The sequence below is a fragment of the Diadema setosum genome, chromosome 4 (assembly GCF_964275005.1).
Source record: "Diadema setosum chromosome 4, eeDiaSeto1, whole genome shotgun sequence".
Taxonomy (NCBI): domain Eukaryota; kingdom Metazoa; phylum Echinodermata; class Echinoidea; order Diadematoida; family Diadematidae; genus Diadema; species Diadema setosum.
In genome coordinates, this window is record NC_092688.1 from 139,589 (window position 1) to 154,758 (window position 15,170).

At 38.9% G+C, this 15,170-nt stretch overlaps 1 protein-coding gene across 2 annotated transcripts in view; it reads left to right on the forward strand.

Moving 5' to 3' along the window:
• Nucleotides 1-15,170, forward strand: part of LOC140227496 (squamous cell carcinoma antigen recognized by T-cells 3-like) — a 101,048-nt gene that overhangs the window by 40,555 nt on the left and 45,323 nt on the right. For both annotated transcript variants that reach the window (XM_072307894.1, XM_072307895.1), the window contains 5 exons: nucleotides 6,861-6,926; nucleotides 7,678-7,736; nucleotides 10,316-10,425; nucleotides 11,994-12,183; nucleotides 13,175-13,318. In XM_072307894.1, the coding sequence (XP_072163995.1) occupies nucleotides 6,861-6,926; nucleotides 7,678-7,736; nucleotides 10,316-10,425; nucleotides 11,994-12,183; nucleotides 13,175-13,318 (569 nt within the window). The remainder of the gene's footprint in view (nucleotides 1-6,860; nucleotides 6,927-7,677; nucleotides 7,737-10,315; nucleotides 10,426-11,993; nucleotides 12,184-13,174; nucleotides 13,319-15,170) is intronic.

A 15,170-nucleotide genomic window follows, 5' to 3' on the forward strand; every position in this document is an offset into this window, starting at 1 on the left:
TGGAATGCATATGCTGTTTAGTATTAGTGAAGAGTTCTTTCATGTCCCTCCGTGCCAATTACAGTGTGTTTAAAGGGGTTGTGTGTCGATCTGCCAAATAAAAGGCAAAACTGTTATTTAAGTAATGGCTGTTTCTCTATACGCAGCCGTAGGTGATGAGTGTTGTTGCCATCTTAGCAGTGAAGAGCAGAGTATCAGGTTATAATCCCCTGAGTTATATGTGCTAAGCGTTCATTTTGATATATCTTTGTTTATCTAGTAGTCACTGCTAATGGAGTTACATAGTTATGTTATGACACGTTTCACTGAAAGTTTGTAAAGCAAAGTTTATGGACTATGCAAGCAATGGTAGGCCTACATGATTAATACCATTGATTTTAGAGCGAAATTATGGAATGCCTAAAAGTCATTGTCTCATTGCTTTGGTGAGACAATATGCTTGACACTCCTTCCACTTCTAACTGTTCCCTTTGAAGATGTGTCGGTCACGGGTGATCGTCATGATTCATCTTACGTTCCACACTCTTGGTTCGAAAAGACTTACCATTTAGTTACGTGGTTAGAAGCTATGTCTCTTTCTTTTAGTTGAGGTAATGCCGCTTTCGTCTAGGTACAAATCATATTGTCATGTAAACAAACACACACTCTCTCTATTTGCCACTGTTTTGTTTTTGGACGTTTCATTGCTTTTACTGCCGGAAAATTTCACAGGCTTGTAGCTGCAAGGGCTTTCTTTATTTTTCCTTTTTTTTCTTAGGCAGTTCAGCTTCACTCCTTTGTCATTTGTTTCACTATTTCCTCAAGTATACACATCCCCACGAACACAAACACGCAATTTCCCTTATTTTATATCGGAGGTTAGAGTGTTTCTGTTGCTCGTGGGAATTTTTGTTTATCGCCAAATTACAATTCATTTAGCTAACAATGGATACTCAACCAGCAGAGCCCTTAAAATAAGTCAGCAAGTATTTACTAGTACAATATAGCACCATATTTCGTCCGGGTATAAATCCCATTCTGTAAAGACACGCACTCGCTATATTTTCCTTTGTTTTGAATTGGATGATTCATTGCTTAATTGCTGGAAAATTTTACAGGCTTGTAGCTTTAAGAGCTCTCCAAACTGATCATATTAATGACAAGATTGGATATAGCAGTTTTGGTTATGGAAATAAGGGCTGGAGTTCATATTTTTTATAGACCACTATTAAAGTCAAGACGATCTTTAAAACACTGTATTGACGTGTTTCAATTTGTTCGTGTTTATATTTGTTCGTCATCGTAGAGATACACTGTACTAAGAAAACCTGTTAATCTACTTTGGCCTACTTGCACACACAGACACACGTACAGGACTTTCCATGTGGTTTGCATTGCTACTAACAATATGATCTGAATAATAAAGGTCCAAAAAAATCGACTTTGCTAAAATATTACTGCAGAAATATAACTTAAAGTCGCTATATTTCATTGTTTCGTTGTCAATCACTGGTGACCGATATCTGATGACCCTAAGCGTATCACCTAACTCGTCTTTAAAGTGACGAGTTTCATGTCTCGTTATGAAGTTATGATCGATCATGTGACAAGGTCCGAAAATCACAAAATGGCGCCTAGATGACGTCATAGATATGTAACTGTCATGAAAACCTTATTGTGGCTAGATTTTGTCATGAGACATGTTGACTGAAAATGTCATGTTATTTCGTAATGTCATTCTTGAGATATTGACGACACAAAATTGTCCAGAAAGAAAGAAGAATAAAAAAAAATAAAGAGAGATTTTGACAATCACAATAGGTGATACGCTGATAGCGTATCACCTAATAAAATACATAAGAAATTGATTTTGACACTGCAACTTTTTTCATATTGATTTATTAATGATACCACAAAAATTATTTATAGAAAAAAAATAGCCCATTTGAAGCTTAATTTAGGGATGTAGTGCTTAAAATCTGATGCACAAAAAAAAAATGCATAAATTAGTATAATTTAGAGAAAATGGGCTTACCAATTTTTGCCAATGCCAAGATCTTAGGGGGGGATAAATTTATGTCATACAAGCTGTTCTTTCTTTTGTTTTGACTTAACTTCACTTAAGGGGGTTTCACACCAAGCTTTGCGTAGAGTTGCGTAGCGACTATGCCAAAATCGGCTGCGTACTCATGAAAAATAATTGTGATGATCCGAGCAGGATTTGCGTAGTCCCGGCGTAGGGTTACGTATGGTTGCGTAGGAAGCGCATATCAACCTAGCTTATTCGGCGTGTAGCGGGCGTAGAGTTGAGTACATAAACGTAGGTCGGGCGTACAGGCCACGTAGAGTTGCTTTACAGTTGCGGGAAGTTGCGTACCGCGGGCGTATGCACAAATTGATGAAACTGCAGAGCTACTTCAGCATAGCCTTCTGCTTCTTATTCCACTAATTGCCTGCTGTTCAAACATGATATGGTGGGGAGGTTAAATCTTTTGCTGGTATCTCCAGTTCTCCAGTATTTAGCTGTCGTAGAAACAGCATTCGCATAAATACGAACGTTTTGCAAAAAAGAGAAAAGAAAATAAGATGTTGCAAGAATCAGAATTAAGAAGTATGTGGGTCAAATCTCGGATCCAGCGGCGACCAAGGGGCAATATGAACAACTGATGAAAAAAAAAAAAAAAAACTGCATGCCGACGATGTTTCTTCATATCATTTTCATGTGAATTAAGCCACAGGCGTTCAATAAACTCTTGACACGACATGCACCGAGAATTACACAATAAGATACAAATTTCAGGAAATCTTTAGAACCTATAGCTTCAAACTTGCCATAACCTTCACTTGATCAAGATGACCAGCAGCATTATCATGAAGTAACTTCAGGTTCGTGGAGATACGTACAATGCCCACCTGCCAGACATAGAACAACTGTAGCGTGGCAACACAAGCAGAGCAGAAAATGAGCAAAGGAGCTACCTCATGGTGCCATGGGAAGATGAGATACCCATCATTTAGATCAGTGTGATTAAATGGCACTTGCAATTGCAGTAGCTTCCTCTACCTTATTGGGCATCCAAGCCACCAATAACATGAGGAGACAACATGTCTTTATACCGATTCTCCCTGATGCTCCTCCAGAAATCTTTACTAGCCTGCCAACTTTATCTCGTTGAGTTTTCACTCATGTCTGTGTGTGCTAGCCTGGTTGATCACTATACTGTAGCATACCTTCTACCCCAATCTCCATATATATATAAAAATATATATGCCTATAAATATATATATATTTTTTTTCTTTTTGATGACTGATACAGCAGCTTCTTAGCCTCCTTGTTATAGTCTTCCCGAGCCTTATCACAGACTATCGGGTGCTATTGAACCCACTCCATTAGAACGTGTACCCTTTCTTGGTCAGTTAAAACTAATAAGACTGGAAGCACGTTCTGTTTCCTCTACTTCGGTGATTTAGGGAACTTCCCGCTTGAGCTTCATTGCCAGATTAGTTCACACAGTTCTGGCGAATTGTCTGCATCTTGATCACTAGAGGTATGTAAAAATGAGCAGGAGAAGAATTATTGCACCTACCACAGCAATCTGCTCTTCCTTTTCGGCCTTTTGCAGTCAATAGGCCTACATAATGAAGACTCGAAGAGCACAGGAAGATACATTCACCAGCCATTCAGAGTCCAGTGGGATAAATGGTATCATGCAGTTTTCAAACATGGATCATATTGAAATGCCAAATCTTCACCAAAAATAATAGTCTACGCAATTGTAAGCAACACTACGTAAATGTACGCCAGGTCTACGCAAATCTACGCAAATGTCTACGTAACAGTACGCAACACTACGCCATGTCATATGCGAGCCGAAAAATTGCCTTCGTGTGAACACGGTTTGATCGCGTACTGTTGCGTATAAATGGCGCAAAGTTGCGTAGTGTTGTGTAGACTTGCGTAAAACCTGCGTATCACTGCTCTATGCGGAGGGTACGCGAAAAAATTAAACATACATCTCGCGTACGTATTTTGCGTCCCTCGGCGTACTCTTCCGTAGAGTTGCGTACTCACAGCATACAGATGCGTAGTGTTGCGTAGTCACTACGCAACACTACGCAACTCTACGCAACAGTACGTAAAGCTCGGTGTGAAACCCCCTTAATAGGTACTGTTAAAGTGTACCAATACCCCGAGTATTATGTTTTTTGCTATATGTGACCCTGCATCACAAAACAAACACAAAGTCGCCAGACATAGATTTCTAGTTTAGGGCAGATTCTGAAAGAACAGACTCTAAGCTTTAACATGATATAAATCAATTGAAATGGACTCTCCTAACCTATCTAAATATTGGGAAGAAAGCACACACTCTGGAAAAGTGTGAACCGAGAAAAGAGGCTCTGAAGTACAGGGTCTATCTGTCTATTCAAGCGTTTAATCTTTACCAAACCATGCTCGCTGTATGATGAATGGGACAAAAAACAGGATGTAAACCACTGGAGTAACAACAATGAAGAGATTATCAGATCAAAATGAAATTGAGCATGTTCAATTAACACATTCTGTTCATGATTAGTGCCAACTTTCAAAACAGTAGCCCCATCTCTTCCATAGTTATCAGACTTGGAAGGGAAGAGTGAGCAACGGGTTTAATCAAGAAATGAAAAGGGGCCTCTAAGACACACCTGATCTCACTACTCTTCAAAGAAGGGTTGTAGAAAAACTGCTGAAAATCCACTTTCCCATTCATTTTATGATCCCAAACTTGAAAAATGTAGAAGAAGGGTAGCTCTTCCAGAAAATATGAAAAACTTAATATTGACTTGGTTGACCTGTTTAACCATTTTTGAGTCCTCACGTATAATCAAGGGGTGCAACTTTTTGTTCGTTTTGTGATGCACAGTCACATATGTAGAATTTACTTGAGACATGCCCTCTGCAAAATACTCGAATTTTTATCTCCTCAATTTTTATGCCTCTGCCACGAAGTGGTGGCAGAGGCATTATGTTTTCGGGTTGTCCGTCCTTCCGTCCGTCCATCTGTCCGTAATCAATTTTGTGGACAGTGTAACTAAAAAACCTTCTGAGGTATCCCAATGAAACTTGGCGTGTGTGTGTATGAGGGGGTGAAGTTGTGCCTGTCAAATTTTGGGTGCACATGCTCGAGGTCAAAGGTCAAGGTCAAATGCTCAAAATTTCACTATTTCCCGCATATCTATGCAACGCCTGAAGCTATTTTCTTGAAACTTGTATACATGTAGTCCCTGATTAAGATTCTCTGGTGAGAGTTTCGGGTCTTGAGGTCAAAGGTCAAAGGTCAAGTGAAAATGTTAAAATGACACTTTTTTCTCCATATCTTGGAAATGGTTCAAGGTATCTTCATGGAACATAGTATATATGCATGTACTGACTGGCAGTGATTATCTAGGGAATTTGGGGGTCATTTAGTCAAAGGTCAGAGGACAAAGGTCGAGGTCGACTCTTCAAAATTTGACTATATCCCTCATATTTATGCAGTGCCTGCAGGATTTTTTTTTTTTTAACTTGGTGTATACATGTTTTACCTAATAGAGATTCTCTGGGAAGTTATTTTTTTTTTCAAATAGGTCAAAGGTCAAAAGGTCAGAGATCAAGTGAAAGTGCTGAACTTAACTTCTTCCTCCATATCTCGGAAGTGGCTCAAGTTGTCTTGAAACTTAGATCATATTTATGTATGTTCTGCCTGACAGTGATTCTCTTATGAATTTTAGGGTTATAGTTGCAAAGGTCAAGGGTCAAAGGCCAGGTAAAAATGGTAACAATTTACTGTTTATCATAGAAATTGCACTTTTTCTCCATACCTTGAAAATTACTCAATGCATAAACTTATAAAAGGGTCAAAGTCAAGTAAAAAGTCCTCAAATCCCCAAATCCCAAAATACATACTCTCCCATTCATCCAATTAAAAATAGGTCAAGGAAGGTGAACATTGAACACATTTGTGACAAACGTGTCATTGTAATATTTTGCCAATTATGTGAAACTGTCAAACACACTTTGTCCACATGTACTATAGACCTATAGGAGAATTATGCATTATGGCGGAGGCATGCCAGTCGCCGTAGCAACATTTCTAGTTGTTTATTGCGGTTTAACTTTAATTCTTTCAATCAAATGATCACACTATTTATATATTTTTTTCCCCAAATATGTCTTGAACGATAGTGATATGCAGTGACTGCGCGCAATTAGCTAACCAGTCGACATGGAATCTCACTATTATTCATGAAAATGTATGCAAATAGCTAGAACTTGCACACATCAGTACCGGTGCTCACACAGCAGAACTTTAATGCGCGAAGCACAAGTGCCAAATTGTTATAGAGATGTGATCTGATTTATTGAAATATGTGACTTTCAGGGGCTATCACAGGTGTTTTATGGCTGTTTCTAGCCCCACACAAATTTGATTTCCAAGGTATTGGTGCACCTTATGGGACTGCTAATTGCTTGTTTTGATTGAGTTATTTTTTATAATGATTATATTGCGGTGTATGTGCAACATAAAAAGCCTATTCTGGCTTTCCACGCACATACCATTTTCTGATCAATTGCACAAACAATGTTAATGAGCTTGTGTATTTAATGTACACTGTACCTATGCTATCTGTATTCCCCATGCTTTTTTTCTTCTTTTTCATAATCTTTCCTTGTCTTGTGAATGTTTTCATTGTTTTATATCTACACTTTTGTACAATTTGCTCATATTCACAAGCATTTTTATATCTACATACTAAATTGGAAATACAGGTAGAATTGAATTGAATTGTTTGAACTGGTATTTTAGGTTTTGTCATCAGTGTGATAATACTAAACTTACTAAACTTCTGTTTTGCACAGATCATGAAGAAGAGCTTGAGACACTGAGAGACACTGTCGGAAGAGCCATAGTCTATCAAGCTCAGTGTGAGTGCCTCTTAATGTTTACATCATTTCATTCACTTGTCTTTATTGTTGCAGGGTTGATCTTAAGAAACAAAATAGTGATGTAGAAGATTTATGATTGTCATTATGATCATTTAGTTATCATTCAAATTCATGCTCCTTTATGTTAAATTTATATTATATCAATATTTTAGCAGACAAAGTTAGTTCTTATTTCTAAGCAAGAAATCATCATATGGCCAGTCTTGGCATGTTGCAAGCTTTCAGTGAATTCCAAGCTTTATTCTTTATGTTGTGACTATATTTATTTGGGATGATATATAATTAGATTTATCTTGACTTCTTTTCACAAGTTTTCTCAGTTGTTGCAGTAGCATATTCAATCCTAGTGTTTACTGGGTATATTATTTAAAATCTTTTTGCTCAATTTACCATTATGAGGTAGAAGTGAAAACATGATTGGAGGGTGAATGTTATAAATTGTAAATATACACAGGTGTTGGCAGATAAAAAAACATCTAATTAATCAAGGTGCTAAGAAAGTAATTTACTTTGTGGAAGTAATGTTATTTCTGTGAAAACCCCAATAAAAACCTTTTTATAGTGGTACTCACAAAAATAAAATCACATTGATTTCACATTGATTTCATTTTCTTTCTTTTTCATGGGATGTGGAAAATAAACTTGAAACTTGAAACTTGTACCATATCTGCAATGGAACACACTTTAGGGCAAAAGATAACATCCATACTGAATTTTCTGCTAATGACAGTTTTTGGCATGGAAGGTGACCCCTCCTCCAGTTTACAACAGTATTTAGCTTTTGTTGAGGTGAGTCTAGTCTTCATTTTATGTATTGTATAAGCCGAATATTTCGCGAGGTTTTTATTTTAAAGAATTTTGCTAGTCAGCTGCTATTCGCGAAATTAAAAACAAGCAAAAATATTAACTCTAATGCCGATATGAATGTGACGTACGCGTATACATTTTTCCGTTCAGTATAGGACTCCATGATCGCGAATTTAACCACTCGTGAAATTATCAGGCAGGAAGTCCCGATTCACAAAAATTTAGACTCTCGAAATATATGGCATATACAGTATGTACAGTATCTCATATTTTGAAAGGACAAGTTCAGCTTTGTCATAATCTATATTGAAGCAGCCTCAATCTTGTTAAATGTGTGAGAGATGAGGTTAAAAACCACAGGTGCATGCAACAGGAGCACAGTGTCTTTATATTACATATGTCAGTTGGAGTCATCTGCTGCTGTGGACTATTTTCATTTGTACACATAGAGTTTTTATGCCTCCACCACGAAGTGGTGCCGGAGGCATTATGTTTTCGGGTTGTCCGTCCATCCGTCCATCCGTCCTTCCGTTTGTCCGTCCTTCTGTCCGTCTGTCCTTCCGTCCATCCATCCTTCTGTCCGTCCGTGATGAATTTTGTGGACAGCATAACTAAAAAACCTTTTGAGGTATCCTAATGAAACTTGGCATGTATGTGTATTAGGGGGTGAAGTTGTGCCTATCAACTTTTAGGTGCACATGCTCAAGATCAAAGGTCACAAGGTCAAGGTCAAATATGTAAAATTTCACTATTTCCACCATATCTATGCAATGCCTGAAGATATTTTCTTGAAACTTACGTAGTGTATACTAGTATTACCAAATTAAAATTCTCAGGTGAAACTTTGGGGTCATGAGGTCAAAGGTCAAAAGGTCAAGTAGAAATATTAAAACTTTACTTTTTTGTTCCATAACTTGGAAATTGTTCAAGGTATCTTCATGGAACATAGTATATATACATGTACTTACTGGCAGTGATAATCTAGAGAATTTAGGGTTCATGGGGTCAAAGGTCAAAGGTCAAGGGCAACACTTCAAAATTTTACTATTTCCCTCATATTTATGCAGTGCCAGCAGGATTATTTTCCTTTTTTTTGACACTTGGTGTATGCATGTATAACCTAATAGAGATTCTCTGGAAACTTTTTTTTTTTTTGCCTCAAAGGTCAAAAGGTCAAAGATCAAGGGAAAGTGCTGAACTAACTTTTTCCTCCATATCTTGGAAGTGGCTCAAGTTATCTTGACTCTTTCTACATATTTATGCATGTTCTGCCTGACAGTGATTATCCTATGAATTTTTGGGTCAAATTCCAGATGAAAATGGTAACAATGTACTTTTCAATACAGAAATTGCACTTTTTCTCCATACCTTGAAAATTACTCAATGCATAAACTTATGAATGGGTCAAAGTCAAGTTAAAGTCCTTAGATCCCCAAATACATGCTCTCCTATTCATCCAATTAAACCCAGGTAAAGGAAGGTGAACATTCAACACATTTGTGACAAACTTGTCATTTTAATATTTTGCCAATTTTGTGAAAATGTAATCACACATTGTCCACATGTACTATAGACCTATTAGGAGAATCATGCATTATGGCGGAGGCATACCAGTTGCCTTAGCAATATTTCTAGTTCAATTTTTTTCATTATTTTTCTGTGCTGCTATATGAGTGTTGTTCCATTAGACACACTGCTTGTCTTTTCCTCTGTTTTGTTCCTTGCTTCAATTTTTTTTTTTTTTTTTTTTTTTTGCTGATTTTTCTGTTACACCCATAGTATAAGTCTTTTATTTTCCTAGATGAGCTGGTAAATTATGTGATATATTACACTATCATGACAGTCACAGTGAGAGCATGGTATCATTTTGCAAAAGTTACCCTGTAACTTTCCTGGCTTGTGCAGACATATAGTAGCAAAATGTACAACTGTAATGTATAGAATTCAAGATGAAACATAATTTTCCTTCAAGACTTTAGAAGTACTTGCTTCGATTAATATCCTTAGTGAAACTACGCTTAACCAGATGTCATGTATGATTTGATGACTGGACATTATTTAGGTTCACATTACAGGGCTCTGTTTTCCTCAGAATTATACGATAGGGAGATATGGATGTACAGAGGAAAGAGAAATATTCTGAGTATGCACAAAACTGCTTACCAAATCAATCTCTTTATATCTCGTGTCCTCTACATTTTCACTACGAGTTCTGTACTACTTTTGCATTTGTTCAATTCATGACACAGAGAACTACCTGATGCCCTGATCATATGGGGGCACCATTATACTGATACAGTAGTGTCCATCCTCACTTAATCTAAAGTTACTTTCCAGCACGACACAGGGAAGAGAACAGCGAATACTATTGTCATCTTTAATGTCCGCGTTTCAAATCTAAGCTCCCTAATAAGAAAAAAAAAATAGTGAGGAATTATGTGATGATGTATTGTTAAGTTGAGGGATGTTTGGGTGTGTGTTTGTTTCCTGTTGTTGTTCATATCATAATTGTTTTCAGGATGTCTGTTTATCAAATTTCTTGTCATATTCAACCCAATAAGGCCAAGTACTGCAAGAATGTAGAAAGAATGCGTGAGCTGTGGAATGACATCATGTCAGTGGGTCATGGGAGTCAGGCACAGATGTGGCTGCTCTATGTCAACTTGGAGAGGTGAGACTACTTGTACATCACATGATTTCATTGTCAAGCAGACAATAGAATTGATCTTCCTACAGATGATTGGTATCAGTACACTGTCAATATGACTTATTTTACTGTTTTGAGAAGTTGACATTTCAACAGATTTTTTTTTCCTATCTTGTGTATGTATGTGAACTTATATGAGGTTTACCAATATGCCAAATTGACCTCGCCTTTGTCAAGGCTGCACACTAACCCATTTTTTTTTTCTACTGGACCGACCTGTCTGTCAGACCAGTAGCCTGTAGGTATCAATTTTTTTCATATTTTACTTGTCCAAACCTGAGAAAAGTTACTAGTCCGACAGTGATTTTGACTGGTCAGAGACCGCTTGACCAGTGCCAGTGTGCAGCGTTGCCTTTGAAGACTCAGATCACAACATTGACTAGTTTTGTACTTTAGTCATGGGCTGGTCAGACCCTCCCAGACAAGCAGGTCTCCAAGCTTCACAAAGTCAAAATTCCACTGCCCTCCTTGTTACTTTTGCTATTAAAGAAACGTGAACACATAACCCCAATCCTTCAAGATCTGCACTGGCTTCATATAAGGTATCGCATCCAATACAAGATCCTCCTCATCACTTTCAAAGCACTACATGGAACAGCCCCACACTACATCACAGAACTCATAACCCCATACAAGCCTTCTAGTTGTCTCCAGTCCTCTGCTCAAAACTTACTTGTCATACCTTCCATCCGTACAGAGTCTAATTGGGAAAGGACTTTTTCTTATGCTGCAACAACAATCTGGAATTCTTTACCAAACCCACTGAGAAGACAGATGCTGATTGACAGTTTCAAACAAAATCTCAAAATTTCTTACATATATATTATCTGAACTTATTAATATAATTTTGTCAGATGTATTGGCAACTTTGACCTCTTATGTATGATATCTAAAATAATTATTGCAAAGTAATATTGTACATTTTGTTGTGATTTTTGTTGGTATGTTTTGTATTATGAGTGCAGGGCCCAAAACTAGGTAAATTTTGAATGTCTTCTTATCCAGATCAAGAAATATGAGAGCAAAATTTTATTGCATTTAGATACCTTACATGTACAGACTAAGAGCTGCTTATGAAAGTGGCAGAGGTAGCCAAAGTGGGTACCAAAGAAGGGTGTAATACCAGTTTGGATGTGTCCTAAGGGATAAATGTTAATCAATCTTTCATCTTTTTTTTTCAAATACATGATAAGATTTTTACCAAACTTGGCAGTGATCCATCTTTTGGAAGGGGCTGCAGTTCGTTTGGCCTTCATGGATGCCCAAAGGTGGAAACCAAAATACTCCAAAATGAGCAGTCTTTTTTTATAACGATTGGGGAACAAATTAATCTTTTGTTTTTAAAAAAAAAAAAACTTTTTTTAAAATATCTACAATTGAGGTAAAGACTGTTATAAAGAAAATCTATTAAAAAATCAACATATTTTCACTTTTATAGCATAATGAAAGAGTAGATTCTGTGCCCCTGCCCTTTTAGGTTTGATATATCGTCAATGAAAAGTAAACAATTCCTTTGTATCTTCCAAACTCAGGTGTTACGGGGACAGCAAACATGTGAGAAAGGTGTTTCATCGAGCCATCCACTCAGTAAATGACTGGCCAGAGACTGTCTTTGAGGCTTTTCTCAACTTTGAACGTGAAGAAGGAACTTTGGATACCTGGTGTTCAGCTGTCAAGAGAGTGGAGACTCAGATGAAGAGGGTTACAGAACAGAGGAAGCGGGTGAGTGAACCTTTTGGCTGGTGAAGGGCATGCAGGGTAAACTTTAAAACACTTGAAAGTGAAATGGGGAAGGTTGAAGCAGGACAAGACAGTGGGAGAGGGTGGGAGGTTGCTAGCGAGAGTAAGTCATAAGAGGGAGCTAGAGGAAGAGGGTGAAAGGGAGCTAGTGGGTGAGGGCCCAGGAGAGAGCTATCTGAGGATAAAGAGGATGCAGGGTAACTGGAGTGAGCTAAAGTAAGAGGGAAGTAGGGGGAGGGAAAGCTATCTTGAGAGGGGGAGAGGGAGCTATCTTGAGAGGGGGAGGGAGAGCTATCTTGAGAGGGGGAGAGTGAGCTATCTTGAGAGGGGGTGTGGGAGCTATCTTGAGATGGGGAGTGGGAGCTATCTTGAGAGGGGGTGTGGGAGCTATCTTGAGAGGGGGAGAGAAAGCTATCTTGAGAGGGGGAGAGTGAGCTATCTTGAGAGGGGGAGAGTGAGCTATCTTGAGAGGGGGTGTGGGAGCTATCTTGAGAGGGGGAGAGGGAGCTATCTTGAGAGGGGGAGAGTGAGCTATCTTGAGGGGGGAGAGTGAGCTATCTTGAGAGGGGGTGTGGGAGCTATCTTGAGATGGGGAGTGGGAGCTATCTTGAGAGGGGGAGTGGGAGCTATCTTGAGAGGGAGTGGGAGCTATCTTGAGAGGGGGAGAGTGAGCTCTCTTGAGAGGGGGAGAGTGAGCTATCTTGAGAGGGGGTGTGGGAGCTATCTTGAGAGGGGGAGAGGGAGCTATCTTGAGAGGGGGAGAGAAAGCTATCTTGAGAGGGGGAGAGTGAGCTATCTTGTACATGTTTCTCATTATCTCACACACAAAAAAAGTTGGAAGTGCCCCATCTCAACCAGAACTGTATCATCCCTTCAACATTCAATGTCTTGCATGTCATGTATGATTATCAAATAATGAGTCTCACTGTTGTATGTTATTGTTACAATTTTAATAATTACTTTTCTGATGCAGGCTGCTGAAGATGAGGCAGCGTGGAGTCGGCAGGTGGAGGAGAGGAGACCTGATGCTAGAAACAGACCAAGAAGTGAAAGGAAAGGTGGAGGCAAGAGGCTTTATGATGAGGCAGGATCTAGCAAACAGATTGCAAAGAAACAGGCAAGACTGGCTATTTCACATTACAAACATTGACAGGCTTCAAAAAACATTCTTAGATATGCAGGAGATTCCCATTATAACAAAGTCATCTGGACCAGCAGTTTTTATGCCTCCGCCACTCGGCTGTCACATGGTAAAAGGGTCTATCTTGAGAAATGTTACTTCATAGAAAAACGGGTTTAAAGTTTGGTGTATTTGTATGGTGTGTTTGTAAAGAGGATGGCTTGTGATTGTTAGTATTATGAAAATATATACATGAAAGAAATTTTTCTCTCAAATGCTTATTTTAATCCAGAGTTATTACAAAATTTATACACATAGACCATTTTTCCTTGTAACTGCAATCAAAATCACTGATGGTAAAAATCGGCTATCTTCAAGATAGACCCTTTTACCATGTGAAACGAACATCAAGTGCCATTGTGCTCTCACGCTAAAACGGTCTATGGAAACCTTACGTAAAACAAAGCCAAGTGTACATGGTGAAACGGTCTAACTCCAAGATAGACTGTTTTAGCACGTGAAGTTGATGTTTAATAGCAGCTCACTTTTATGGTAAAAACAGAATGAATGGTATATGCAGCACGCGCGGCAGCTGCTGCATGCATGCAACGCTAACGGTGCATGCGCCTGTAGCTAGTGCTGCTATTGCTAGCTACTGACTACTGAACCAAACGAATATCACATCAGCTGGACAATTTTCCGTAAGTTATTTCACTGTCGTGTTACTACGTTCTGATCACTTACAATATGTTATTAGAAGTCGAAGCTCTCTGTCAAGAATTTCCCACTGTTCCCAGGTTCCATGGTTATTTTTTGTGCCTGCAAGTTAGTTGTCAGGACGGCGTGATCGACGCCGTCCAGTCATCAGTTCAGGCAGGGTTGCTTAGTTGAGCTCAGCTCCGACTCCACCAGTGGCCGGGCTGTTCCTTGCAGCTGCATACGTGCTGCAAGCAGCACTTACTAATTGTGACCGTTAATGACTGAGGCCCGTGTTCTACTGTAGACCAAAGTTAGAACCCATTTCAGACTCACCTATGGTTTAGGTAGACCTGATGTTTAATTTGTATTCTGCTAGGGAGGTTTAGTTAACCCAAGTATATTTCGGGTTTAGATTAAACCCGAATTAGAATCTGCAGACTTGGTTCAAGCCACCATGGAGATGATTGTTGATGGACCATGGTGCATTAGTAATGGAAGAAGAAACTCTCCCTCTCAGAAAATTTTACTCCACAAATCCACCTAAATATATAATTGGCAGCGTGGCAGCCACCTGAGTGCGACTTTCTTGGACTGTGTATAGTTTTACTGGTATACATATGTGCAAGCTGTATCTTTGCATGTCACGACTATTATACCTCCTGAGTCCTAGCCTGACCAGTGTGCAGCGCACATCGCTGCATAACAGAATATGCATGGTAAGCATAGCGCTATTCCTAGCTGATAGCCGGCCAGCTAGCCATCGCACTGCGCCAGCCAGCGGCACGGTGGCAAGCAGCGGCTGTTGGTCGGATGCTTTGCATTGGCAAAGGCCCCCCCCCTCGACATTTTGCGCGATGCTCTCGCCGCGATGCTCTATGACTTTTTTCTTTCGAGTTTCCCGCACATTTTGACACCAAATTTGTGACGCCCGGGGGTACGGTTCTGAAGTTACATAACTTTTTGTACATGCACGTGAGGCCGAAAATGGCTCAAAAATGTGATTTTGTGTACAAAGTCAATGCAAATTGAGTTTTTTCACATGGTTCATATAAATATGCTTATTTTTACTCTCAATAGCTAAAATTAATTTGTTTTAGGAGTATTATGCTTCAAAAAGTGTCTGCCACAAATTTTGTTAAAAAAACAACAA